The sequence below is a fragment of the Denticeps clupeoides genome, unplaced genomic scaffold (assembly GCF_900700375.1).
Source record: "Denticeps clupeoides unplaced genomic scaffold, fDenClu1.1, whole genome shotgun sequence".
In the NCBI taxonomy this organism is placed as follows: Eukaryota; Metazoa; Chordata; class Actinopteri; order Clupeiformes; family Denticipitidae; genus Denticeps; species Denticeps clupeoides.
Window position 1 is genome coordinate 1 of NW_021629781.1, and position 21431 is coordinate 21431.

The 21431-nt window shown below is 42.0% G+C and overlaps 1 protein-coding gene, 17 non-coding genes and 19 pseudogenes across 19 annotated transcripts; all 37 read left to right on the plus strand.

Annotated features, from left to right (window-relative positions):
• Positions 1-131: 131 nt before the first annotated feature.
• On the plus strand, positions 132-250 carry LOC114774128 (uncharacterized; annotated as a pseudogene).
• Positions 251-385: 135 nt separating this feature from the next.
• On the plus strand, positions 386-504 carry LOC114774095 (5S ribosomal RNA). The gene has a single exon (XR_003744715.1). It is a non-coding gene; the product is annotated as a 5S ribosomal RNA (ribosomal RNA).
• Positions 505-648: 144 nt separating this feature from the next.
• LOC114774097 (5S ribosomal RNA) lies at positions 649-767 on the plus strand. Its single transcript, XR_003744717.1, has one exon. It is a non-coding gene; the product is annotated as a 5S ribosomal RNA (ribosomal RNA).
• A 144-nt stretch (positions 768-911) lies between these two features.
• LOC114774127 (uncharacterized) lies at positions 912-1030 on the plus strand (annotated as a pseudogene).
• Positions 1031-1174: 144 nt separating this feature from the next.
• On the plus strand, positions 1175-1293 carry LOC114774089 (5S ribosomal RNA). The gene has a single exon (XR_003744709.1). It is a non-coding gene; the product is annotated as a 5S ribosomal RNA (ribosomal RNA).
• A 146-nt stretch (positions 1294-1439) lies between these two features.
• Positions 1440-1558, plus strand: LOC114774056 (5S ribosomal RNA). Its single transcript, XR_003744678.1, has one exon. It is a non-coding gene; the product is annotated as a 5S ribosomal RNA (ribosomal RNA).
• Positions 1559-1701: 143 nt separating this feature from the next.
• LOC114773856 (5S ribosomal RNA) lies at positions 1702-1820 on the plus strand. The gene has a single exon (XR_003744486.1). It is a non-coding gene; the product is annotated as a 5S ribosomal RNA (ribosomal RNA).
• A 398-nt stretch (positions 1821-2218) lies between these two features.
• Positions 2219-2336, plus strand: LOC114774124 (uncharacterized; annotated as a pseudogene).
• A 145-nt stretch (positions 2337-2481) lies between these two features.
• On the plus strand, positions 2482-2600 carry LOC114774103 (uncharacterized; annotated as a pseudogene).
• A 144-nt stretch (positions 2601-2744) lies between these two features.
• LOC114774098 (5S ribosomal RNA) lies at positions 2745-2863 on the plus strand. The gene has a single exon (XR_003744718.1). It is a non-coding gene; the product is annotated as a 5S ribosomal RNA (ribosomal RNA).
• Positions 2864-3007: 144 nt separating this feature from the next.
• LOC114774125 (uncharacterized) lies at positions 3008-3126 on the plus strand (annotated as a pseudogene).
• A 136-nt stretch (positions 3127-3262) lies between these two features.
• Positions 3263-3381, plus strand: LOC114774080 (5S ribosomal RNA). Its single transcript, XR_003744701.1, has one exon. It is a non-coding gene; the product is annotated as a 5S ribosomal RNA (ribosomal RNA).
• Positions 3382-3976: 595 nt separating this feature from the next.
• LOC114774107 (uncharacterized) lies at positions 3977-4095 on the plus strand (annotated as a pseudogene).
• A 143-nt stretch (positions 4096-4238) lies between these two features.
• Positions 4239-4357, plus strand: LOC114774102 (uncharacterized; annotated as a pseudogene).
• Positions 4358-4755: 398 nt separating this feature from the next.
• On the plus strand, positions 4756-4874 carry LOC114774116 (uncharacterized; annotated as a pseudogene).
• A 144-nt stretch (positions 4875-5018) lies between these two features.
• On the plus strand, positions 5019-5137 carry LOC114774110 (uncharacterized; annotated as a pseudogene).
• Positions 5138-5282: 145 nt separating this feature from the next.
• Positions 5283-5401, plus strand: LOC114774111 (uncharacterized; annotated as a pseudogene).
• Positions 5402-5545: 144 nt separating this feature from the next.
• Positions 5546-5664, plus strand: LOC114774126 (uncharacterized; annotated as a pseudogene).
• A 137-nt stretch (positions 5665-5801) lies between these two features.
• On the plus strand, positions 5802-5920 carry LOC114774082 (5S ribosomal RNA). The gene has a single exon (XR_003744703.1). It is a non-coding gene; the product is annotated as a 5S ribosomal RNA (ribosomal RNA).
• A 144-nt stretch (positions 5921-6064) lies between these two features.
• Positions 6065-6183, plus strand: LOC114774049 (5S ribosomal RNA). Its single transcript, XR_003744671.1, has one exon. It is a non-coding gene; the product is annotated as a 5S ribosomal RNA (ribosomal RNA).
• Positions 6184-6781: 598 nt separating this feature from the next.
• LOC114774108 (uncharacterized) lies at positions 6782-6900 on the plus strand (annotated as a pseudogene).
• Positions 6901-7043: 143 nt separating this feature from the next.
• LOC114774052 (5S ribosomal RNA) lies at positions 7044-7162 on the plus strand. The gene has a single exon (XR_003744674.1). It is a non-coding gene; the product is annotated as a 5S ribosomal RNA (ribosomal RNA).
• A 145-nt stretch (positions 7163-7307) lies between these two features.
• Positions 7308-7426, plus strand: LOC114774121 (uncharacterized; annotated as a pseudogene).
• A 502-nt stretch (positions 7427-7928) lies between these two features.
• Positions 7929-8047, plus strand: LOC114774122 (uncharacterized; annotated as a pseudogene).
• Positions 8048-8190: 143 nt separating this feature from the next.
• On the plus strand, positions 8191-8309 carry LOC114774043 (5S ribosomal RNA). The gene has a single exon (XR_003744665.1). It is a non-coding gene; the product is annotated as a 5S ribosomal RNA (ribosomal RNA).
• Positions 8310-8452: 143 nt separating this feature from the next.
• Positions 8453-8571, plus strand: LOC114774120 (uncharacterized; annotated as a pseudogene).
• A 143-nt stretch (positions 8572-8714) lies between these two features.
• Positions 8715-8833, plus strand: LOC114774093 (5S ribosomal RNA). The gene has a single exon (XR_003744713.1). It is a non-coding gene; the product is annotated as a 5S ribosomal RNA (ribosomal RNA).
• A 143-nt stretch (positions 8834-8976) lies between these two features.
• LOC114774115 (uncharacterized) lies at positions 8977-9095 on the plus strand (annotated as a pseudogene).
• Positions 9096-9238: 143 nt separating this feature from the next.
• On the plus strand, positions 9239-9357 carry LOC114774113 (uncharacterized; annotated as a pseudogene).
• Positions 9358-9499: 142 nt separating this feature from the next.
• LOC114774114 (uncharacterized) lies at positions 9500-9618 on the plus strand (annotated as a pseudogene).
• Positions 9619-9761: 143 nt separating this feature from the next.
• Positions 9762-9880, plus strand: LOC114774079 (5S ribosomal RNA). The gene has a single exon (XR_003744700.1). It is a non-coding gene; the product is annotated as a 5S ribosomal RNA (ribosomal RNA).
• Positions 9881-10026: 146 nt separating this feature from the next.
• On the plus strand, positions 10027-10145 carry LOC114774044 (5S ribosomal RNA). The gene has a single exon (XR_003744666.1). It is a non-coding gene; the product is annotated as a 5S ribosomal RNA (ribosomal RNA).
• A 142-nt stretch (positions 10146-10287) lies between these two features.
• Positions 10288-10406, plus strand: LOC114774086 (5S ribosomal RNA). Its single transcript, XR_003744706.1, has one exon. It is a non-coding gene; the product is annotated as a 5S ribosomal RNA (ribosomal RNA).
• Positions 10407-10548: 142 nt separating this feature from the next.
• On the plus strand, positions 10549-10667 carry LOC114774078 (5S ribosomal RNA). Its single transcript, XR_003744699.1, has one exon. It is a non-coding gene; the product is annotated as a 5S ribosomal RNA (ribosomal RNA).
• Positions 10668-10810: 143 nt separating this feature from the next.
• Positions 10811-10929, plus strand: LOC114774045 (5S ribosomal RNA). Its single transcript, XR_003744667.1, has one exon. It is a non-coding gene; the product is annotated as a 5S ribosomal RNA (ribosomal RNA).
• A 143-nt stretch (positions 10930-11072) lies between these two features.
• Positions 11073-11191, plus strand: LOC114774112 (uncharacterized; annotated as a pseudogene).
• A 234-nt stretch (positions 11192-11425) lies between these two features.
• Positions 11426-21051, plus strand: LOC114773855 (uncharacterized). Of its 2 annotated transcripts, none has more exons than XM_028966033.1 (2): positions 11426-11846; positions 18201-21051. In XM_028966033.1, exon 2 carries the CDS (start codon positions 18529-18531, stop codon positions 20593-20595), a length of 2067 nt encoding a protein of 688 aa, XP_028821866.1. In that variant the 5' UTR covers positions 11426-11846; positions 18201-18528; the 3' UTR covers positions 20596-21051. The 2 variants fall into 2 exon arrangements, with proteins under 2 accessions (XP_028821866.1, XP_028821865.1); XM_028966032.1 differs by having other exon boundaries at positions 11839-12140.
• The last annotated feature ends 380 nt before the right edge of the window (positions 21052-21431 follow it).

Consider the following 21431-nt stretch of genomic DNA (forward strand, 5'->3'; position numbering starts at 1 on the left):
AAACTTTTTAAGATGAAGTTTTTTTGCATCGCTTTGTTAGTTTTTTTCTAAAGTAAGTTAAGAGGTATTTTCACTCTGTGATATTTTTTCAAGCCTAGGTTGTTTAAAGTCCAGATTTTCAAGCAGAGACTGCTTACAGCCATACCAACCTAAGAACGCCCGCTCTCGTCTGATCTCGGAAGCTATGAAGGCTTGGGCCTGGTTAGTACTTGGATGGGAAACCTCCTGGGAATACCAGGTACTTTAACTGTTGAAAACTTTTAAAATGAAGTTTTTTTGCATCGCTTTGTTATTTGTTTTTCTAAAGTAAGTTAAGAGGTATTTTCACTCTGTGATATGTTTTCAAGCCTAGGTTTTTAAAGTCCAAGATTTTCAAGCAGACATTGCTTACGGCCATACCAGCCCAAGAACGCCCGGTCTCGTCTGATCTCGGAAGCTGAGAAGGCTTGGGCCTGGTTAGTACTTGGATGGGAGACCTCCTGGGCATACCAGGTGCTGTAAGCTTTAACTGTTGAAAAACTTTTTAAAATGAAGTTTTTTTAGCATCGCTTTGTTAGTTTTTTCTAAAGTAAGTTAAGAGGTATTTTCACTCTGTGATATGTTTTCAAGCCTAGGTTGTTTAAAGTCCAAGATTTTCAAGCAGAGATTGCTTACGGCCATACCAGCCCAAGAACGCCTGGTCTCGTCTGATCTCGGAAGCTAAGAAGGCTTGGGCCTGGTTAGTACTTGGATGGGAGACCTCCTGGGAATACCAGGTTCTGTAATCTTTAACTCTTGAAAAACTTTTTAAAATTAATTTTTTTCGCATCGCTTTGTTAGTTTTTTTCTAAAGTAATTTAAGAGGTATTTTCACTCTGTGATATGTTTTCAAGCCTAGGTTGTTTAAAGTCCAAGATTTTCAAACAGAGATTGCTTAAGCCCATACCAGCCCAAGAACGCCCGGTCTCGTCTGATCTCGGAAGCTAAGAAGGCTTGGGCCTGTTTAGTACGTGGATTGGAGACCTCTTTGGAATACCTGGTGCTGTAAGCTTTAACTGTTAAAAAACTTTTTTAAATGAATTTTTTTTGCATCGCTTTGTTAGTTTTTTTCTAAAGTAAGTTAAGAGGTATTTTCACTCTTCGATATGTTTTCAAGCCTAGGTTGTTTAAAGTCCAAGATTTTCAATCAGAGATTGCTTATGGCCATACCAGCCCAAGAACGCCCGGTCTCGTCTGATCTCGGAAGCTAAGAAGGCTTGGGCCTGGTTAGTACTTGGATTGGAGACCTCCTGGGAATACCAGGTGCTGTAAGCTTTAAACTGTTTGAAAAACATTTTAAAATGAAGTTTTTTTGCATCGCTTTGTTATATTTTTTCTAAAGTAAGTTAAGAGGTATTTTCACTCTGTGATATGTTTTCAAGCCTAGGTGTTTTAAAGTCCAAGATTTTCAAGCAGACATTGCTTACGGCCATACCAGCCCAAGAACGCCCGGTCTCGTCTGATCTCGGAAGCTAAGAAGGCTTGGGCCTGGTTAGTACTTGGATGGGAGACCTCCTGGGAATACCAGGTTCTGTAAGCTTTACTGTTGAAAAACTTTTTAAAATGAAGTTTTTTTGCATCGCTTTGTTATTTTTTTTCTAAAGTAAGTTAAGAGGTATTTTCACTCTGTGATATGTTTTCAAGTCTAGGTTGTTTAAAGTCCAAGATTTTCAATCAGAGATTGCTTACGGCCATACCAGCCCAAGAACGCCCGGTCTCGTCTGATCTCGGAAGCTAAGAAGGCTTGGGCCTGGTTAGTACTTGGATGGGAGACCTCCTGGGAATACCAGGTGCTGTAAGCTTTAACTGTTGAATAACATTTTAAGATGAAGTTTTTTTGCATCGCTTTGTTAGTTTTTTTCTAAAGTAAGTTAAGAGGTATTTTCACTCTGTGATATGTTTTCAAGCCTAGGTTGTTTAAAGTCCAAGATGTTCAAGCAGAGTTTGCTTACGGCCATACCAGCCCAAGAACGCCCGGTCTCGTCTGATCTCGGAAGCTATGAAGGCTTGGGCCTGGTTAATACTTGGATGGGAAACCTCCTGGAATACCAGGTACTTTAACTGTTTGAAAAACTTTTTTAAATGAATTTTTTTGCATCGCTTTGTTAGTTTTTTTCTAAAGTAAGTTAAGAGGTATTTTCACTCTGTGATATGTTTTCAAGCCTAGGTTGTTTAAAGTCCAAGATTTTAAGCAGAGATTGCTTACGTCCATACCAGCCAAGAACGCCCGTTCTCGTCTGATCTCGGAAGCTAAGAAGGCTTGGGCCTGGTTAGTGCTTGGATGGGAGACCTCCTGGGAATACCAGATTCTGTAAGCTTTAACTGTTGAAAAACTTTTTAAAATGAAGTTTTTTTGCATCGCTTTGTTAGTTTTTTTCTAAAGTAAGTTAAGAGGTTATTTTCACTCTGTGATATGTTTTCAAGCCTAGGTTGTTAAAAATCCAAGATTTTCAATTATAGATTGCTTACGGCGATACCAGCCCAAGAACGCCCGGTCTCGTCTGATCTCGGAAGCTAAAAAGACTTGGGCCTGGTTAGTACTTGGATGGGAGACCTCCTGGGAATACCAGGTCCTGTAAGCTTTAACTGTTAAAAAAACATTTTAAAATGAAGTTTTTTTGCATCGCTTTGTTAGTTTTTTCTAAAGTAAGTTAAGAGGTATTTTCACTCTGTAATATGTTTTCAAGCCTAGGTTGTTTAAAGTCCAAGATTTTCAAGCAGAGATTGCTTAAGGCCATACCAGCCCAAGAACGCCCGGTCTCGTCTGATCTCGGAAGCTAAGAAGGCTTGGGCCTGGTTAGTACTTGAATGGGAGACCTCCTTGGAATACCTGGTGCTGTAAGCTTTAACTGTTGAAAAACTTTTTAAAATGAAGTTTTTTTGCATCGCTTTGTTAGTTTTTTTCTAAAGTAAGTTAAGAGGTATTTTAACTCTGTGATATGTTTTCAAGCCTAGGTTGTTTAAAGTCCAAGATTTTCAAGCAGAGACTGCTTACAGCCATACCAGCCCAAGAACGCCCGCTCTCGTCTGATCTCGGAAGCTATGAAGGCTTGGGCCTGGTTAGTACTTGGATGGGAAACCTCCTGGGAATACCAGGTACTTTAACTGTTGAAAAACTTTTTAAAATGAAGTTTTTTGCATCGCTTTGTTAGTTTTTTTCTAAAGTAAGTTAAGAGGTATTTTCACTGTGTGATATGTTTTTAAGCCTAGGTTGTTTAAAGTCAAAGATTTTCAAGCAGAGATTGCTTACGGCCATACCAGCACAAGAACGCCCGGTCTCGTCTGATCTCGGAAGCTAATAAGGCTTGGGCCTGGTTAGTACTTGGATGGGAGACCTCCTGGGAATACCAGGTGCTGTAAGCTTTAACTGTTGAAAAACTTTTTAAAATGAAGTTTTTTTGCATTGCTTTGTTAGTTTTTTTGTAAGTAAGTTAAGAGGTATTTTCACTCTGTGCTATGTTTTCAAGCCTAGGTTGTTTAAAGTCCAAGATTTTCAAGCAGAGATTGCTTACGGCCATACCAGCCCAAGAACGCCCGGTCTTGTCTGATCTCGGAAGCTAAGAAGGCTTATGGGTGGTAGTAGCCTAGTGGGTAACACACTCGCCTGTGAACTCGAAGACCCGGGTTCGAATCCCACTTACTGCCATTGTGTCCCTGAGCAAGACACTTAACCCTAAGTTGCTCCAGGGGGACTGTCCCTGTATCTAATGATTGTAAGTCGCTCTGGATAAGGGCGTCTGATAAATGCTGTAAATGCTTAGGCCGGGTTAGTACCTGCATGGGAGACCTCCTGGGAATACCAGGTTCTGTAAGCTTTAACTGTTGAAAAACTTTTTAAAATGAAGTTTTTTGCATCGTTTTTTTTTTTTTTTTTCTAAAGTAAGTTAAGAGGTATTTTCAATCTGTGATATGTTTTCAAGCCTAGGTTGTTTAAAGTCCAAGATTTTCAACAGAGATTGCTTACGGCCATACCAGCCCAAGAACGCCCGGTGTCGTCTGATCTCGGAAGCTAAGAAGGCTTGGGCCTGGTTAGTACCTGGATGGGAGACCTTCTGGGAATACCAGGTTCTGTAAGCTTTAACTGTTGAAAAACTTTTTTAAATGAATTTTTTTTGCATCGCTTTGTTAGTTTTTTCTAAAGTAAGTTAAGAGGTATTTTCACTCTGTGATATGTTTTCAAGCCTAGATTGTTTAAAGTCCAATATTTTTAAGCAGAAATTGCTTACGGCCATACCAGCCAAAGAACGCCCGGTCTCTTCTGATCTCGGAAGCTAAAAAGACTTGGGCCTGGTTAGTACTTGAATGGGAGACCTCCTTGGAATACCTGGTGCTGTAAGCTTTAACTGTTGAAAAACTTTTTAAAATAAAGTTTTTTTGCATCGCTTTGTTAGTTTTTTTCTAAAGTAAGTTAAGAGGTATTTTCACTCTGTGATATGTTTTCAAGCCTAGGTTGTTTAAAGTCCAAGATTTTAAAGCAGAGACTGCTTACAGCCATACCAACCTAAGAACGCCCGCTCTCGTCTGATCTCGGAAGCTTTGAAGGCTTGGGCCTGGTTAATACTTGGATGGGAAACCTCCTGGAATACCAGGTACTTTAACTGTTGAAAAACTTTTTAAAATGAAGTTTTTTTGCATCGCTTTGTTAGTTTTTTTCTAAAGTAAGTTAAGAGGTATTTTCACTCTGTGATATGTTTTCAAGCCTAGGTTGTTTAAAGTCCAAGATTTTAAGCAGAGATTGCTTACGTCCATACCAGCCCAAGAACGCCCGGTCTCGTCTGATCTCGGAAGCTAAGAAGGCTTGGGCCTGGTTAGTGCTTGGATGGGAGACCTCCTGGGAATACCAGATTCTGTAAGCTTTAACTGTTGAAAAACTTTTTAAAATGAAGTTTTTTTGCATCGCTTTGTTAGTTTTTTTCTAAAGTAAGTTAAGAGGTATTTTCACTCCGTGATATGTTTTCAAGCCTAGGTTGTTAAAAATCCAAGATTTTCAATTATAGATTGCTTACGGCGATACCAGCCCAAGAACGCCCGGTCTCTTCTGATCTCGGAAGCTAAAAAGACTTGGGCCTGGTTAGTACTTGGATGGGAGACCTCCTGGGAATACCAGGTCCTGTAAGCTTTAACTGTTAAAAAAACATTTTAAAATGAAGTTTTTTTGCATCGCTTTGTTAGTTTTTTTCTAAAGTAAGTTAAGAGGTATTTTCACTCGGTAATATGTTTTCAAGCCTAGGTTGTTTAAAGTCCAAGATTTTCAAGCAGAGATTGCTTAAGGCCATACCAGCCCAAGAACGCCCGGTCTCGTCTGATCTCTGAAGCTAAGAAGGCTTGGGCCTGGTTAGTACTTGAATGGGAGACCTCCTTGGAATACCTGGTGCTGTAAGCTTTAACTGTTGAAAAACTTTTTAAAATGAAGTTTTTTTGCATCGCTTTGTTAGTTTTTTTCTAAAGTAAGTTAAGAGGTATTTTAACTCTGTGATATGTTTTCAAGCCTAGGTTGTTTAAAGTCCAAGATTTTCAAGCAGAGACTGCTTACAGCCATACCAGCCCAAGAACGCCCGCTCTCGTCTGATCTCGGAAGCTATGAAGGCTTGGGCCTGGTTAGTACTTGGATGGGAAACCTCCTGGGAATACCAGGTACTTTAACTGTTGAAAAACTTTTTAAAATGAAGTTTTTTTGCATCGCTTTGTTAGTTTTTTTCTAAAGTAAGTTAAGAGGTATTTTCACTCTGTGATATGTTTTCAAGCCTAGGTTGTTTAAAGTCCAAGATTTTCAAACAGAGATTGCTTACGGCCATACCAGCCCAAGAACGCCCGGTCTCGTATGATCTCGGAAGCTAAGAAGGCTTGGGCCTGGTTAGTACTTGGATGGGAGACCTCCTGGGAATACCAGGTTCTGTAAGCTTTAACTGTTGAAAAACTTTTTAAAATGAAGTTTTTTGCATCGCTTTGTTAGTTTTTTTTCTAAAGTGAGTTAAGAGGTATTTTCACTCTGTGATATGTTTTTAAGCCTAGGTTGTTTAAAGTCAAAGATTTTCAAGCAGAGATTGCTTACGGCCATACCAGCCCAAGAACGCCCGGTCTCGTCTGATCTCGGAAGCTAATAAGGCTTGGGCCTGGTTAGTACTTGGATGGGAGACCTCCTGGGAATACCAGGTGCTGTAAGCTTTAACTGTTGAAAAAACTTTTTAAAATGAAGTTTTTTTGCATCGCTTTGTTAGTTTTTTTGTAAAGTAAGTTAAGAGGTATTTTCACTCTGTGCTATGTTTTCAAGCCTAGGTTGTTTAAAGTCCAAGATTTTCAAGCAGAGATTGCTTACGGCCATACCAGCCCAAGAACGCCCGGTCTTGTCTGATCTCGGAAGCTAAGAAGGCTTATGGGTGGTAGTAGCCTAGTGGGTAACACACTCGCCTGTGAACTCGAAGACCCGGGTTCGAATCCCACTTACTGCCATTGTGTCCCTGAGCAAGACACTTAACCCTAAGTTGCTCCAGGGGGACTGTCCCTGTATCTAATGATTGTAAGTCGCTCTGGATAAGGGCGTCTGATAAATGCTGTAAATGCTTAGGCCCGGTTAGTACCTGCATGGGAGACCTCCTGGGAATACCAGGTTCTGTAAGCTTTAACTGTTGAAAAACTTTTTTAAAATGAAGTTTTTTTGCATCGTTTTTTTTTTTTTTTTCTAAAGTAAGTTAAGAGGTATTTTCAATCTGTGATATGTTTTCAAGCCTAGGTTGTTTAAAGTCCAAGATTTTCAACAGAGATTGCTTACGGCCATACCAGCCCAAGAACGCCCGGTGTCGTCTGATCTCGGAAGCTAAGAAGGCTTGGGCCTGGTTAGTACCTGGATGGGAGACCTTCTGGGAATACCAGGTTCTGTAAGCTTTAACTGTTGAAAAACTTTTTTAAATGAATTTTTTTTGCATCGCTTTGTTAGTTTTTTCTAAAGTAAGTTAAGAGGTATTTTCACTCTGTGATATGTTTTCAAGCCTAGATTCTTTAAAGTCCAATATTTTTAAGCAGAAATTGCTTACGGCCATACCAGCCAAAGAACGCCCGGTCTCGTCTGATCTTGGAAGCTAAGAAGGCTTGGGCCTGGTTAGTACTTGGATGGGAGACCTCCTGGGAATACCAGGTGCTGTAAGCTTTAACTGTTGAAAAACTTTTTAAAATTAAGTTTTTTTTGCATCGCTTTGTTAGTTTTTTTCTAAAGTAAGTTAAGAGGTATTTTCACTCTTTGATATGTTTTCAAGCCAAGGTTGTTTAAAGTCCAAGATTTTCAAGCAGAGATTGCTTACGGCCATACCAGCCCAAGAACGCCCGGTCTCGTCTGATCTCGGAAGCTAAGACGGCTTGGGCCTGGTTAGTACCTGGATGGGAGACCTCATGGGAATACCAGGTGCTTTTGTGGTGGAAATTCTGCCGTCTGGGGAGCTGCAATAAAGGAAGTCAACTGAATTGATAATCCAAGTTTATTTTACCGTGCAAGGGGGGACCCACAAGAGAACATCCCCCCTTCTTGATTACAGTTCATAAGCATTTATACATCTGGGGTGTACAAGGTCGAAAAGCAAGCTCGCACCACTTTGGACAGTGGCGCCCATCAACGTCACAGAACCTTTCTTTTATCAGTTTATGTCTAGTTTTTGTGTCAAGCTTTTGCATCAACAAGGTCAGACCTAAGATACGCAGTTGTTGTCTTCTAACTGTTCCATGACTAAAGGTGAAACACGTGGAGTGTTCGGGCCTACTAAATTTTCCTTCCACACTTTAACTGTTGAAAAACTTTTTAAAAAGAAATTTTTTTGCATCGCTTTGTTTGTTTTTTTCTAAAGTAAGTTAAGAGGTATTTTCAATCTGTGATATGTTTTCAAGCCTAGGTTGTTTAAAGTCCAAGATTTTTAACAGAGATTGCTTACGGCCATACCAGCCCAAGAACGCCCGGTGTCGTCTGATCTCGGAAGCTAAGAAGGCTTGGGCCTGGTTAGTACTTGGATAGGAGACCTCCTGGGAATACAAGGTTCTGTAAGCTTTAACTGTAGAAAAACTTTTTTAAATGAAGTTTTTTTGCATCGCTTTGTTAGTTTTTTCTAAAGTAAGTTAAGAGGTATTTTCACGCTGTGATATGTTTTCAAGCCTAGGTTGTTTAAAGTCCAAGATTTTCAAGCAGAGATTGCTTATGGCCATACCAGCCCAAGAACGCCCGGTCTCGTCTGATCTCGGAAGCTAAGAAGGCTTGGGCCTGATTAGTACTAGGATGGGAGACCTCCTGGGAATACCAGGTGCTGTAAGCTTTAACTGTTGAAAAACTTTTTTAAAATGAAGTTTTTTTGCATCGTTTTGTTTTTTTTTTCTAAAGTAAGTTAAGAGGTATTTTCAATCTGTGATATGTTTTCAAGACTAGGTTGTTTAAAGTGCAAGATTTTTAACAGAGATTGCTTACGGCCATACCAGCCCAATAACGCCCGGTGTCGTCTGATCTCGGAAGCTAAGAAGGCTTGGGCCTGGTTAGTACCTGGATGGGAGACCTTCTGGGATTATCAGGTTCTGTAAGCTTTAACTGTTGAAAAACTTTTTAAAATGAATTTTTTTTTCATCGCTTTGTTAGTTTTTTCTAAAGTAAGTTAAGAGATATTTTCACTCTGTGATATGTTTTCAAGCCTAGATTGTTTAAAGTCCAATATTTTTAAACAGAAATTGCTTACGGCCATACCAGCCCAAGAACGCCCGGTCTCGTCTGATCTTGGGCGCTAAGAAGGCTTGGGCCTGGTTAGTACTTGGATGGGAGACCTCCTGGGAATACCAGGTGCTGTAAGCTTTAACTGTTGAAAAACTTTTTAAAATGAAGTTTTTTTGCATCGCTTTGTTAGTTTTTTCTAAAGTAAGTTAAGAGGTATTTTCACGCTGTGATATGTTTTCAAGCCTAGGTTGTTTAAAGTCCAAGATTTTCAAGCAGAGATTGCTTATGGCCATACCAGCCCAAGAACGCCCGGTCTCGTCTGATCTCGGAAGCTAAGAAGGCTTCGGCCTGATTAGTACTAGGATGAGAGACCTCCTGGGAATACCAGGTGCTGTAAGATTTAACTGTTGAAAAACTTTTTAAAATGAAGTTTGTTTGCATCGCTTTGTTAGTTTTTTTCTAAAGTAAGTTAAGAGGTATTTTCAATCTGTGATATGTTTTCAAGCCTAGGTTGTTTAAAGTCCAAGATTTTTAACAGAGATTGCTTACGGCCATACCAGCCCAAGAACGCCCGGTGTCGTCTGATCTCGGAAGCTAAGAAGGCTTGGGCCTGGTTAGTACTTGGATAGGAGACCTCCTGGGAATACCAGGTTCTGTAAGCTTTAACTGTAGAAAAACTTTTTTAAATGAAGTTTTTTTGCATCACTTTGTTAGTTTTTTCTAAAGTAAGTTAAGAGATATTTTCACTCTGTGATATGTTTTCAAGCCTAGGTTGTTTAAAGTCCAAGATTTTTAACAGAGATTGCTTACGGCCATACCAGCCCAAGAACGCCCGGTGTCGTCTGATCTCGGAAGCTAAGAAGGCTTGGGCCTGGTTAGTACTTGGATAGGAGACCTCCTGGGAATACCAGGTTCTGTAAGCTTTAACTGTAGAAAAACTTTTTTAAATGAAGTTTTTTTGCATCGCTTTGTCAGTTTTTTCTAAAGTAAGTTAAGAGATATTTTCACTCTGTGATATGTTTTCAAGCCTAGATTGTTTAAAGTCCAATATTTTTAAACAGAAATTGCTTACGGCCATACCAGCCCAAGAACGCCCGGTCTCGTCTGATCTTGGGAGCTAAGAAGGCTTGGGCCTGGTTAGTACTTGGATGGGAGACCTCCTGGGAATACCAGGTGCTGTAAGCTTTAACTGTTGAAAAACTTTTTTAAAAAATGAAGTTTTTTTGCATCGCTTTGTTAGTTTTTTTCTAAAGTAAGTTAAGGGGTATTTTCACGCTGTGATATGTTTTCAAGCCTAGGTTGTTTAAAGTCCAAGATTTCAAGCAGAGATTGCTTATGGCCATACCAGCCCAAGAACGCCCGGTCTCGTCTGATCTCGGAAGCTAAGAAGGCTTGGGCCTGATTAGTACTAGGATGGGAGACCTCCTGGGAATACCAGGTGCTGTAAGCTTTAACTGTTGAAAAACTTTTTAAAATGAAGTTTTTTTGCATCGTTTTGTTTTTTTTTTCTAAAGTAAGTTAAGAGGTATTTTCAATCTGTGATATGTTTTCAAGACTAGGTTGTTTAAAGTGCAAGATTTTTAACAGAGATTGCTTACGGCCATACCAGCCCAAGAACGCCCGGTGTCGTCTGATCTCGGAAGCTAAGAAGGCTTGGGCCTGGTTAGTACTTGGATGGGAGACCTCCTGGGAATACCAGGTGCTGTAAGCTTTAACTGTTGAAAAACTTTTTTAAAATGAAGTTTTTTTGCATCGTTTTGTTTTTTTTCTGAAGTAAGTTAAGAGGTATTTTCACTCTGTGATATGTTTTCAAGCCTAGGTTGTTTAAAGTCCAATATTTTTAAGCAGAAATTGCTTTCGGCCATACCAGCCCAAGAACGCCCGGTCTCATCTGATCTTGGAAGCTAAGAAGGCTTGGGCCTGGTTAGTACTTGGATGGGAGACCTCCTGGGAATACCAGGTGCTGTAAGCTTTAACTGTTGAAAAACTTTTTAAAATGAAGTTTTTTTGCATTGCTTTGTTAGTTTTTTCTAAAGTAAGTTAGGAGGTATTTTCACGCTGTGATATGTTTTCAAGCCTAGGTTGTTTAAAGTCCAAGATTTTCAAGCAGAGATTGCTTATGGCCATACCAGCCCAAGAACGCCCGGTCTCGTCTGATCTCGGAAGCTAAGAAGGCTTGGGCCTGATTAGTACTAGGATGGGAGACCTCCTGGGAATACCAGGTGCTGTAAGCTTTAACTGTTGAAAAACTTTTTTAAAATGAAGTTTTTTTGCATCGTTTTGTTTTTTTTTTCTAAAGTAAGTTAAGAGGTATTTTCAATCTGTGATATGTTTTCAAGACTAGGTTGTTTAAAGTGCAAGATTTTTAACAGAGATTGCTTACGGCCATACCAGCCCAAGAACGCCCGGTGTCGTCTGATCTCGGAAGCTAAGAAGGCTTGGGCCTGGTTAGTACCTGGATGGGAGACCTTCTGGGAATATCAGGTTCTGTAAGCTTTAACTGTTGAAAAACATTTTAAAATGAATTTTTTTTGCATCGCTTTGTTAGTTTTTTCTAAAGTAAGTTAAGAGATATTTTCACTCTGTGATATGTTTTCAAGCCTAGATTGTTTAAAGTCCAATATTTTTAAACAGAAATTGCTTACGGCCATACCAGCCCAAGAACGCCCGGTCTCGTCTGATCTTGGGAGCTAAGAAGGCTTGGGCCTGGTTAGTACTTGTGTTGGAAAATGTATATAAGTTATCATGCAATCATCTTTTAGTATTACTTCTGTATTTGGAATGTTAACCTTTGGAAAACATCAGCTATATTAAACACTAGCCAACATCTGTATTTGTAATGCTAACATCTAAATGACATCAGCATTAATCATTAGCTGCTTGGAAGAGAAACCGAGGAACAAGAGAAGTGTTGCAACACAAAGTCGCCGGGGCGAGGTGACCAAGACCTGGCGGGATCTGGGAAAACAGCGAACGGAGAACTTGCAGATGGAAAAAGAAGGAGACCACCAATCATGAGATAAACAACAGTGAAGTTCTACGAATTTCTATTTTCGGGACAAACCCATCTGACGTCTGATTGTATCACCCTGTATTGAATAAAAAGAGGAGGCACGTCAGAAACCACAGAGCTGTTGGAGGCAACCTGTGGGTGTGTTTCTGATAGCTCTCCTTGCAAGTAAACGAACTCGACCTGCTTCGTGTCTTCCTTCTCCAGTTATTTAATAAGTGTTAGAACAAGGTTTAACTCTGACATTTAATTGGTCCTTCGAGCCGGATTCCAAGAGACCCCCGGACCCCAGTGGCCGGGACGGTGGACGCCAGCAAAGAAACCTCGGCCGAGGCTGACCCCCAAGGGTCAGTAGAATACCCCTTTGGGGACTGGAGGGCCGACCGCCTGCTGGGCTCCGGAGGGTTGAAGGAATTCCAGGAGAAGAGACACGGGGTAAGTTGACTTTTATTCAAAAGGTATGAATGGTATGGTAACAAGAGGTTACATAAAAAGAAGTTACAAGAGGTAACTGAAGTAACAAGAGGTTACTTAAACAAACCCTGGGTATTCTAGACTCTGGCAGGTGACAGGTGGCAGTTAAGTTCCGTGGGGAGGTGCAGACTCCTCTGCTAGGTAGCAGTTAAATTCTGCGGGGAGGGCGGACTCCTCCCATAAAGGGTTAAAATCCGCGGGGAAACGGACCCCTCTGCCCTGGTAAAAGGAACGTTCAATAAGAAAAAAAGTTGTGTAAAACTCATACAGGTGTATGAGAGCGCGCATGCGGAGTGCTTGTGTGGATGAAAGGGAGTGAAAGTCGCTAGACCGACACTCCATGTAAAAAATTCACAGGAAACGGAACAGTGTGACTTTTGTGGAAGCTTTTACGCAAGGTATTCACACCCCAAAACATTTGAGGTAGAAGTTGAATACACCACGAGAGGTATTTTAACACTGTCCTGTGATCTAAACACCAGTGTCTTAGGCTACCCCAGGTACACAAAATCACTGGTCCAAATTTAAGTCAAAATGGGTAAAGGATCCAGCAAACCAGAACCAAAAGAGTCCTTAAAATGTAAAGATTGGAAATACGTTGAACAAATTAACAAAGCCTACGTTGAACCATTAAATAAATGGATAGTAAAGTACGAGTTCGAAGGGCAATTAAGGGTAAGAAGCTTGGTAGAGTTACAGGGGGCCATTAAGTTAAAATGTAAAAATAAAGAAAAAGAGATGAAGAAAGAAGGTGTTGACGAGTTAATGCAATGGATAAAGATAGCGGGGAAACGAGAAGAAGGTGAGAGAAGGGATAGACAGGCCAGGGAAGCTGCAGCGAGAGCGAAGAGCGAGGGGGAGGAGGTACCCATTGTTAAAAAAACTGAAGGCGCCGTCCTGTTTCATCGTAAGGAGGACGACGAGTCTGTAACCAGAGGGAGCCGTAGGGGAGGGGTGAGCGCAGCTCAGGAGAGAGGAGCAGAAGGGGAGGGGGCGATGGAATCAACGCCACAGCCTCTCACATTACCACCACCTCCTACGAACTTACTGTATCCTGAGATACCTAAATTTGAAGAAGAAAACCCCCCTGCTTATAAACCTGGCGCCTACTCCCCAACACCGCATACTCGATCTCGAGGGGAAGTAAGACCCTGGTCTAAAACCTTGGGCAAAGTTTGGGACAGTCCCCCCAAAATGCCATATTTACAAGAGGGGGATCAATATCCCCTTATAGAAGTGGCCAACCCTAATCCAAGTGACGATGAGCAGTCTCGTACCATCCTAGTATATCGGACCTGGACTCAGAAAGATATAAAAAAGGTGGTAGAAGGCGTGACTCCTTATAAAGAGGATATAGAAAAGTTTAAGGGAGACATGGAGGCGATTCGAAGGTCTTACCATTTGAACGGTGTTGAAGTGCAACAAATATATATGCAAGCAATGGGGCAGGACTGGCACCATGTAGAGGGTAACTGGTCACCATTAGCAACGAACGGTGAACCCCTGGGTCAGGAGGAGGAAGAGTTAACAGACAGAACGTTAGCTTTGTTAAATAGGATTCGGGAAAAGTATAGGAAGAGAGCAAACTATAGTGAAATTGGGAGAGTGAAGCAGGAGGAGGATGAGAAGTTTGAGGATTATAAAGTTAGAATGGAGAAGGTCTTTAAACAGCATAGTGGTCTTGTGGATGAAGGTGGGCCTGAAGGAGTGTATCGTCAACAACTTAAAAATGCCTTGCATAGTGGGTCAAAAGACGGGGTGCGTAATTGGGTAGACAAACATATGATAGGGCTGCCCACTAAGACATTGGAAGAGTACCTAGACCACGCCGCACACATAGATAAATTAATCAGAACCAAGAAAGCAGTAGATAAATCCACAAAAAAGAAAACTGACACCTTTTGGGGAGATGTCGGGGGGAGTGAAGACGCATTTTATCAAGAAGGCAGAGGCAGAATGAGACAGAGAGGACGCTTCCAGAGAGACAGAGCAGGGAGAGGCGGGGGCGTCCAGAGTCGAGGGTGGAGACCACGTAGCCGATTGGGAGCAGGCTGCTGGTCCTGCGGGAAGTCTGGGCATCTTGCCAGGGATTGTCCAACAGGGCCAGGAGCCAATTCAGCATGACTAGGGGGGAAACTGCATGACTCAGAGCACACGGCACAGGCCAATGAGGAAACTCATGTGGATTTAAATTTGGAAGAAATTTTCTCTTTAAATCAAGAAAGACTAGAAATAGCCTTACTGGTAAATGGGGAAGAAATTGTATTCCTCTGTGACTCTGGGGCATGCCGAACTACATGCAAGGAACACATACCCTGTAGTGAAGTGAGTGATGAGGTAGTAATAGTCCGGTCAGCTAACGGGGGTAAGACAATAGTTACTGCTTCTAAACCAGTTTGGGTAAGGGATCCTGAGGGCATATCATGTCAAATGTCCATCCTTTTTATGCCAGAATGTCCTGTTAATTTGTTAGGAAGAGATGGCCTGCTCAAACTTGGCTTGGCACTTGTCTCCACACCCGACGGGAGACTGGTAATCAAACGCAGAGCCGAACTGCAGAGAGGGGACCTTTTCCCTTTGGAAGGAAGAGGCACTCCAAATTTTTACTACACACTTGACATCTCTGATAGTGACCCCCATAAAGTGGGGACCGAATTGTTAAAGGTGGGAGGACAGTTGGCAAGCTATCAGCCACACATTACAGGCATGGAACCTATGTCCTCAGATGAACTACATGTCACCATGTGGTATAAAAATTCTCCAGGACCTGATTCGACATACGAGAACAAGCTGTCACGACTCATGCCAATGGCTATTGTCGTACCTTATGTCTACTCTGATGGCCAAGGTAACGTGGTGGCAGAGGTCACTTTACCTACACCACTTCGTGCGATGCTCCGCGGATGGTACCCGCCTCACATCTCACTGTATAAAAGCAGAGAGAGGAGCTGGAAGTCATTAGGTAACATCGTGCAACAAGGTGACAGTGCAAGGGACTGGACCAACCTGGGTGACAGGATGGAATATAGTGCACAAACAGGCTTCACCAGAAAATGGCTGTATTGGACAATACAGACCAAGGCTGGAGTTCATATGAACTCCAGGAACCAGTGAAATTTTTTGCTCACTGAAGAAGACGAATCACAACTGGCTCAAATTCCCCAATCATTGTGGTCACAAGGACCGTCTGATGTTGGACTGATTAAAGGCATTTTACCAGTACAAATCAGACCCAAAACTGAATATCGTCCTTGCATTAAGCAGTACCCTCTCAAACCTGATGCATTACAGGGCATCACACCGGTTATACGTGATCTACAAAAAGCTGGGGTTATCGTTGAATGCAATGATTCCCCGTGTAACACACCCATATTTCCTGTGAAAAAGCAAGCTCCCTCAGTAGGATGGAGAATGGTGCAAGATCTGCAAGCAGTAAATGCTGCAGTAATCCAGCGAGCTCCGTGTGTGCCCGATCCACACACACTGCTAAATTCTTTAAGAGCTGACGCTCAAGCCTTCACTGTGGTTGACATTAGCAATGCCTTTTTCTCCATTCCCATAGACATAGACAGTCAATTTTGGTTTGCTTTTACATTTCAAGGAAAGCGTTACACCTACACTAGACTTCCCCAAGGCTATTGTGAAAGCCCCACTATATATTCACAAGCCATGCATGCCTGCATGTCCAAATTTCAACCACCAGGGGGAAGCCAGATTTTACTTTACGTTGATGACATACTACTGGCTTCTCCAAGCCTGGAAGTATGTAAAGAAGACACTGTGGCCCTCTTAATTCATTTGGCTAAGGAGGGGCACAAAGTTAGCAAAAACAAATTGCAACTATGGAAACCACAAGTAAAGTATCTGGGTCACCACCTCAGTGCAGGGGGCAGAACTATTCTGGAAGAACGAAAGACAGCAGTCCTACAGGCGCCTAAACCAATCACTAAAAAACAGATGATGTCATTCTTAGGCTTGACCAATTACTGTAGAAGCTGGGTGCCAAATTACGCTGAAATTACTTCCCCACTCACCGCCTTAATTTACTCCGAAAACCTAAAAATGACATCAACGCTAAACTGGACGTCAGAAGCAGAAAAAGCTTTTTGTGATATCAAACAGGCGCTGACCTCCAGTTTAGCTCTAGCCTTGCCAAACTATAGTAAACCATTTATACAAATGGTGGACTGTAAAGACAAGTACATGACATCTGTTCTCACCCAGCAACATGGAGACAAGTTGAGACCAATTGCTTACTTCTCATCTAAATTGGATAATGTTGCTTGCGCATTGCCACACTGTGTGAGGGCGGTCATAGCAGCGTCTATGGCAGTAGAGGTAAGTGCTGGAATAGTTTTATTCCATCCATTGACCCTTAAGGTCCCACATGCAGTGGCGGCTTTGCTACTGCAAACCAACATGATCTTTTTATCCCCTGCAAGGCACCTCTCCTGCATGGCGACGTTGCTGTCACAGCCCCACCTCACCATCGAACGTTGCACCACACTGAACCCAGCCACATTGTTACCTTTGCCGGGTGACGGAGAACAACACGACTGCCAAGCACTCGCAGAACATACAGCCAAATCTAGATTAGATTTAAGTGACCAACCATTGCCTCAGGGTGAGATAGTGTTTGTTGATGGCTCTTCTAAGAAAAATGACCTGGGCAAAACACTGACGGGTTATGCTGTTGTGACATTAGACACCGTACTCAAAGCAGAACACTTGCCATCCTCATTTTCAGCACAGGCCGCCGAGATTGTCGCTCTAACAGAGGCCTGTAAACTAATGAAAGGAAAAGACGTCACCATTTATACTGACAGTCAATATGCATTTGCAACAGTACACACATTTGCTCAGTATTGGCACAACCGGGGAATGGTTACTTCAACCGGCAAGCCAGTGACTCATGCTCAATTATTACGAGAATTGCTAAAAGCTGTGCACCTACCCGCTAAAGTAGCCATATGTAAGTGTGCAGCTCACACTAATTCCAAAGACACAATTTCACACGGTAATGCCTTTGCTGACCGCACTGCAAAGCAGGCCGCTGAAAAAACCATACATGTGTTTGTTACTGACCAAGTCCAAATCATTTCTCCTGACATTCTCATTGACATGCAACAACAAAGCACACCACATGAGATAGATACGTGGGTGAAACATGGGGCTTCAATCCACGACAAGATATACATTTGACCCCTGGGAAAACCAATCCTACCAAAGAATATGTTTAAATGGGCTGCTATATTGAGCCATGGGAAATCTCATGTCTCAACAGGAGGGATGGTAGGACTAATACAACAACATTTCACGGCATATGGGTTTAGCTCATTTTCAAAAAACTTCTGTAGAACATGTTTGATATGTGCCAAACATAATGCTCAAGGAAACTTAAGACCAAAGCGTGGCCAGTTCCCCAAGCCACAATATCCATTTCAGGTCATACACATGGATTTTATCCAACTGAACAAAAGTGAGGGGAAAGAGTACTGTTTAGTCATTATTGACGCATTCTCTAAATGGGTAGAATTATTTCCAACCAAACATCCAGACGCGCTAACGGTAGCAAAAGCCTTGTGTAAAGACATTATCCCACGCTACGGAATACCAGAGAAAATATATAGCGACAACGGGACACATTTCGTGAATCAGATGGTAACCAATATTGGGAAAATGTTTCACATTAATCTAAAAAACCATTGCAGCTACCATCCACAAAGCGCGGGGCTGGTGGAGCGAATGAATGGTACAATTAAAAACAGGTTGAAAAAATGCATGGAAGAAACGCATCGACCATGGACTCAATGTTTAGAGCTGGTAAAACTATACATCAATATTACTAGCACGTCCGGCTTAACTCCATATGAGACTTTATTTGGAAGACCATATAGATTACCTTACTTTAAAAACCAATGGGAAACAGAGGAAGATGTGTCACTGGCAGACTACATGAGAAAAATGCTAGAAACGAAAAAACAGAGTAATCCTGATGATGAATTCCCTATTTCTCTGCAGGATCTTCCACTGGTGGAGCCCGGAGACTGGGTGCTTGTAAAAAGCATAAAGCGGAAGCACTGGCACTCACCGAAGTGGGAAGGGCCCTACCAAGTGATCCTGACAACACCGACGGCTGTTAAGATAACAGAAAGGGGAACTTGGATACATCAGTCACACTGTAAAAAGGTCATTTCTGCTAACCCTGCCGACGGGAAAGGTGAGCAAAAGTCTGATAATAGGGTGGACTCAGACGTGTAGAATCTGGGTAGACCCGAAAGTCAGTGAAGAACACTTTACAGCCACCAATCCAAGAAGAGGCAGAAAGGGGGAAAAAAGGTTGGCAGAAATGAAGACGTTTAGGAAGTATATGTTGTGTCAAAGAACGTGTGCGGTTATAATCGGGTTAACAGTAATAATTACTGTATGGGTGATGTTGTGGTACAGAGATGAAGGAAAGGTTGAAGAAAAAGTAAATGGGACTATGGCCATAACTGCTAAATCTAGAGTGGCCAGAGCTAGTGCTTGGAAGCGGAAGTACTTCACCACTTATCGATGTAACGGCACAGACGGTATAAGTACACCATATATCTTCCCTACTCCTACGGTGTGTGTAAGCGCCAATACCACCTCGATTGTAACTGTACCATTAACTGCCCTTGTCAATGGGGAGTATAGAGCAATTTCTTACGCACAGTACCCGTGGTATATGACTGATCAACAAGTTAATAGGGGATGGGATAACTTAGTAGCAGACCCAGCTGACTATGATTGGAAAGACTGGACAACCCACCCTTATGCAATACACCATAGGAAATTAATTTCATTTGTTAAGTCGACTCCTGCAAATCACGTTACTGTATTCAAGATGTTTTTCAATCTCACTGATCTAGACCTGTGGCCACCATCTGTCCACGGGAAAAACGATACGTACCAAGAAGACCGGGGTGGAAGATGCTGGGTATTCTTTTTGTGGCCATATATTCATGTTCACCAACCTCCTTACTTTCCACTCCGAGTTTGTCAAATACCCGAGCGTAAGATGAACAAAACTGGAGTGAACTGGCAAGCATTTGATAAAGGTATACAGATTAGAGAGTTAAAAGAGAACCAACCAATCGATGATTGGTTCGGGGTAACTACGGGGATAACGGGGAAAAATAATAATTGGTTCCTACTAGTGGAACAGGCTGCTAATGTTACTCAACAAGACTGCGTTGTGTGTTTGGGGCCGCGACCACTATTACAGGTAATACCAGCAGTAATAGCGGATGAATGTGTTGTTGAAGTAATGATCAAAACTCAACCGTATAAAGGTTGCCAAGCTTGGGATCAAGTTTATCCTCTTACAGGACCAGAGAAGCTGAAACCAAATTTCTCCAGTAAAATAGCACAAGGAAATTTTACATGTATCAACCTACTGGGGGGACAGAACCTATTGGGAGAAGGGGCACCGAGAGATTGGTGTAGCACAATACAAAATGTGGGAACTTATTTTAACCCACTGTCTCGAAGTGATATATGGTGGTGGTGTGGAGGCAATAAGCTGTTTGACCGTTTGCCCCCCAATGCCACCGGGTTGTGTGCCCTAGTAACCCTTTTATTACCAGTGTCCATTTATCCAACAAACGTAACTAATCTGTTGTTCAAATTAAACAGTCTGGCACCTGCAGACTGGCACAGGAGGAAGAGGTCAACCCTGCCCTGGGAGAAGCTAACTGATCCAACATACATAGATGCAATTGGGGTTCCCAGGGGGGTGCCTGATGAATATAAAATAGCTAATCAAATAGCGGCGGGATTTGAATCAGCCTTATGCTGGTGGTGTACAATTAACAAGAACGTAGACAGAATCAACTACATCCACTACAATGTTCAAAAATTAGGTAATTGGACACAAGACGGTTTTGAGGCCGTGCATGGGCAATTGTCAGCCACTTCCCTCATGGCATTTCAGAACAGGATTGCGTTAGATATGCTTTTGGCGGAAAAGGGCGGAGTTTGCGTCATGTTTGGAGAACAATGCTGCTCATTCATCCCAAACAACACAGCTGCAGGAGGCAGTCTGACACTGGCCATCGACGGCCTGCGCTCCCTCAACCGGAAGATGAAAGAACATTCGGGAGTGGAAACTTCCATGTGGGATTCCTGGATGAGTGTCTTTGGGAAATACAAAGCCCTAATCCAATCTGTTTTAGTATCTGTAGCTGTTTTTGTTGCAATTCTGACCTTGTGTGGATGTTGTTGTGTTCCTTGTCTGCGCAGCCTTGTGAACCGCCTCATAACCGCGGCCTTATCAACTAAGAAAACTGATGAAGCACAGGAATACCCGCTTTTGGATGATTCAATAGACCTCAGCGACTTGCAGCTGAGCCAGCTGTTCCAAGAATCTTTCTACAAGAATGAGAGCCACTAACTCTGTGTGTAAAATGTATTGCTCTGTTTATGAACTAATAGTTAAAAATCCTGAAGGAAGCGACTATTGGGGAAAGTAACAAAAAGAGTCAATTACATGATAAACAGGAGGGAAATGTTGGAAAATGTATATAAGTTATCATGCAATCATCTTTTAGTATTACTTCTGTATTTGGAATGTTAACCTTTGGAAAACATCAGCTATATTAAACACTAGCCAACATCTGTATTTGTAATGCTAACATCTAAATGACATCAGCATTAATCATTAGCTGCTTGGAAGAGAAACCCGAGGAACAAGAGAAGTGTTGCAACACAAAGTCGCCGGGGCGAGGTGACCAAGACCTGGCGGGATCTGGGAAAACAGCGAACGGAGAACTTGCAGATGGAAAAAGAAGGAGACCACCAATCATGAGATAAACAACAGTGAAGTTCTACGAATTTCTATGTTCGGGACAAACCCATCTGACGTCTGATTGTATCACCCTGTATTGAATAAAAAGAGGAGGCACGTCAGAAACCACAGAGCTGTTGGAGGCAACCTGTGGGTGTGTTTCTGATAGCTCTCCTTGCAAGTAAACGAACTCGACCTGCTTCGTGTCTTCCTTCTCCAGTTATTTAATAAGTGTTAGAACAAGGTTTAACTCTGACAACTTGGATGGGAGACCTCCTGGGAATACCAGGTGCTGTAAGCTTTAACTGTTGAAAAACTTTTTAAAATTAAGTTTTTTTGCATCGCTTTGGTTTTTTTTTCTAAAGTAAGTTAAGAGGTATTTTCAATCTGTGATATGTTTTCAAGCCTAGGTTGTTTAAAGTCCAAGATTTTCAAGCAGAGAT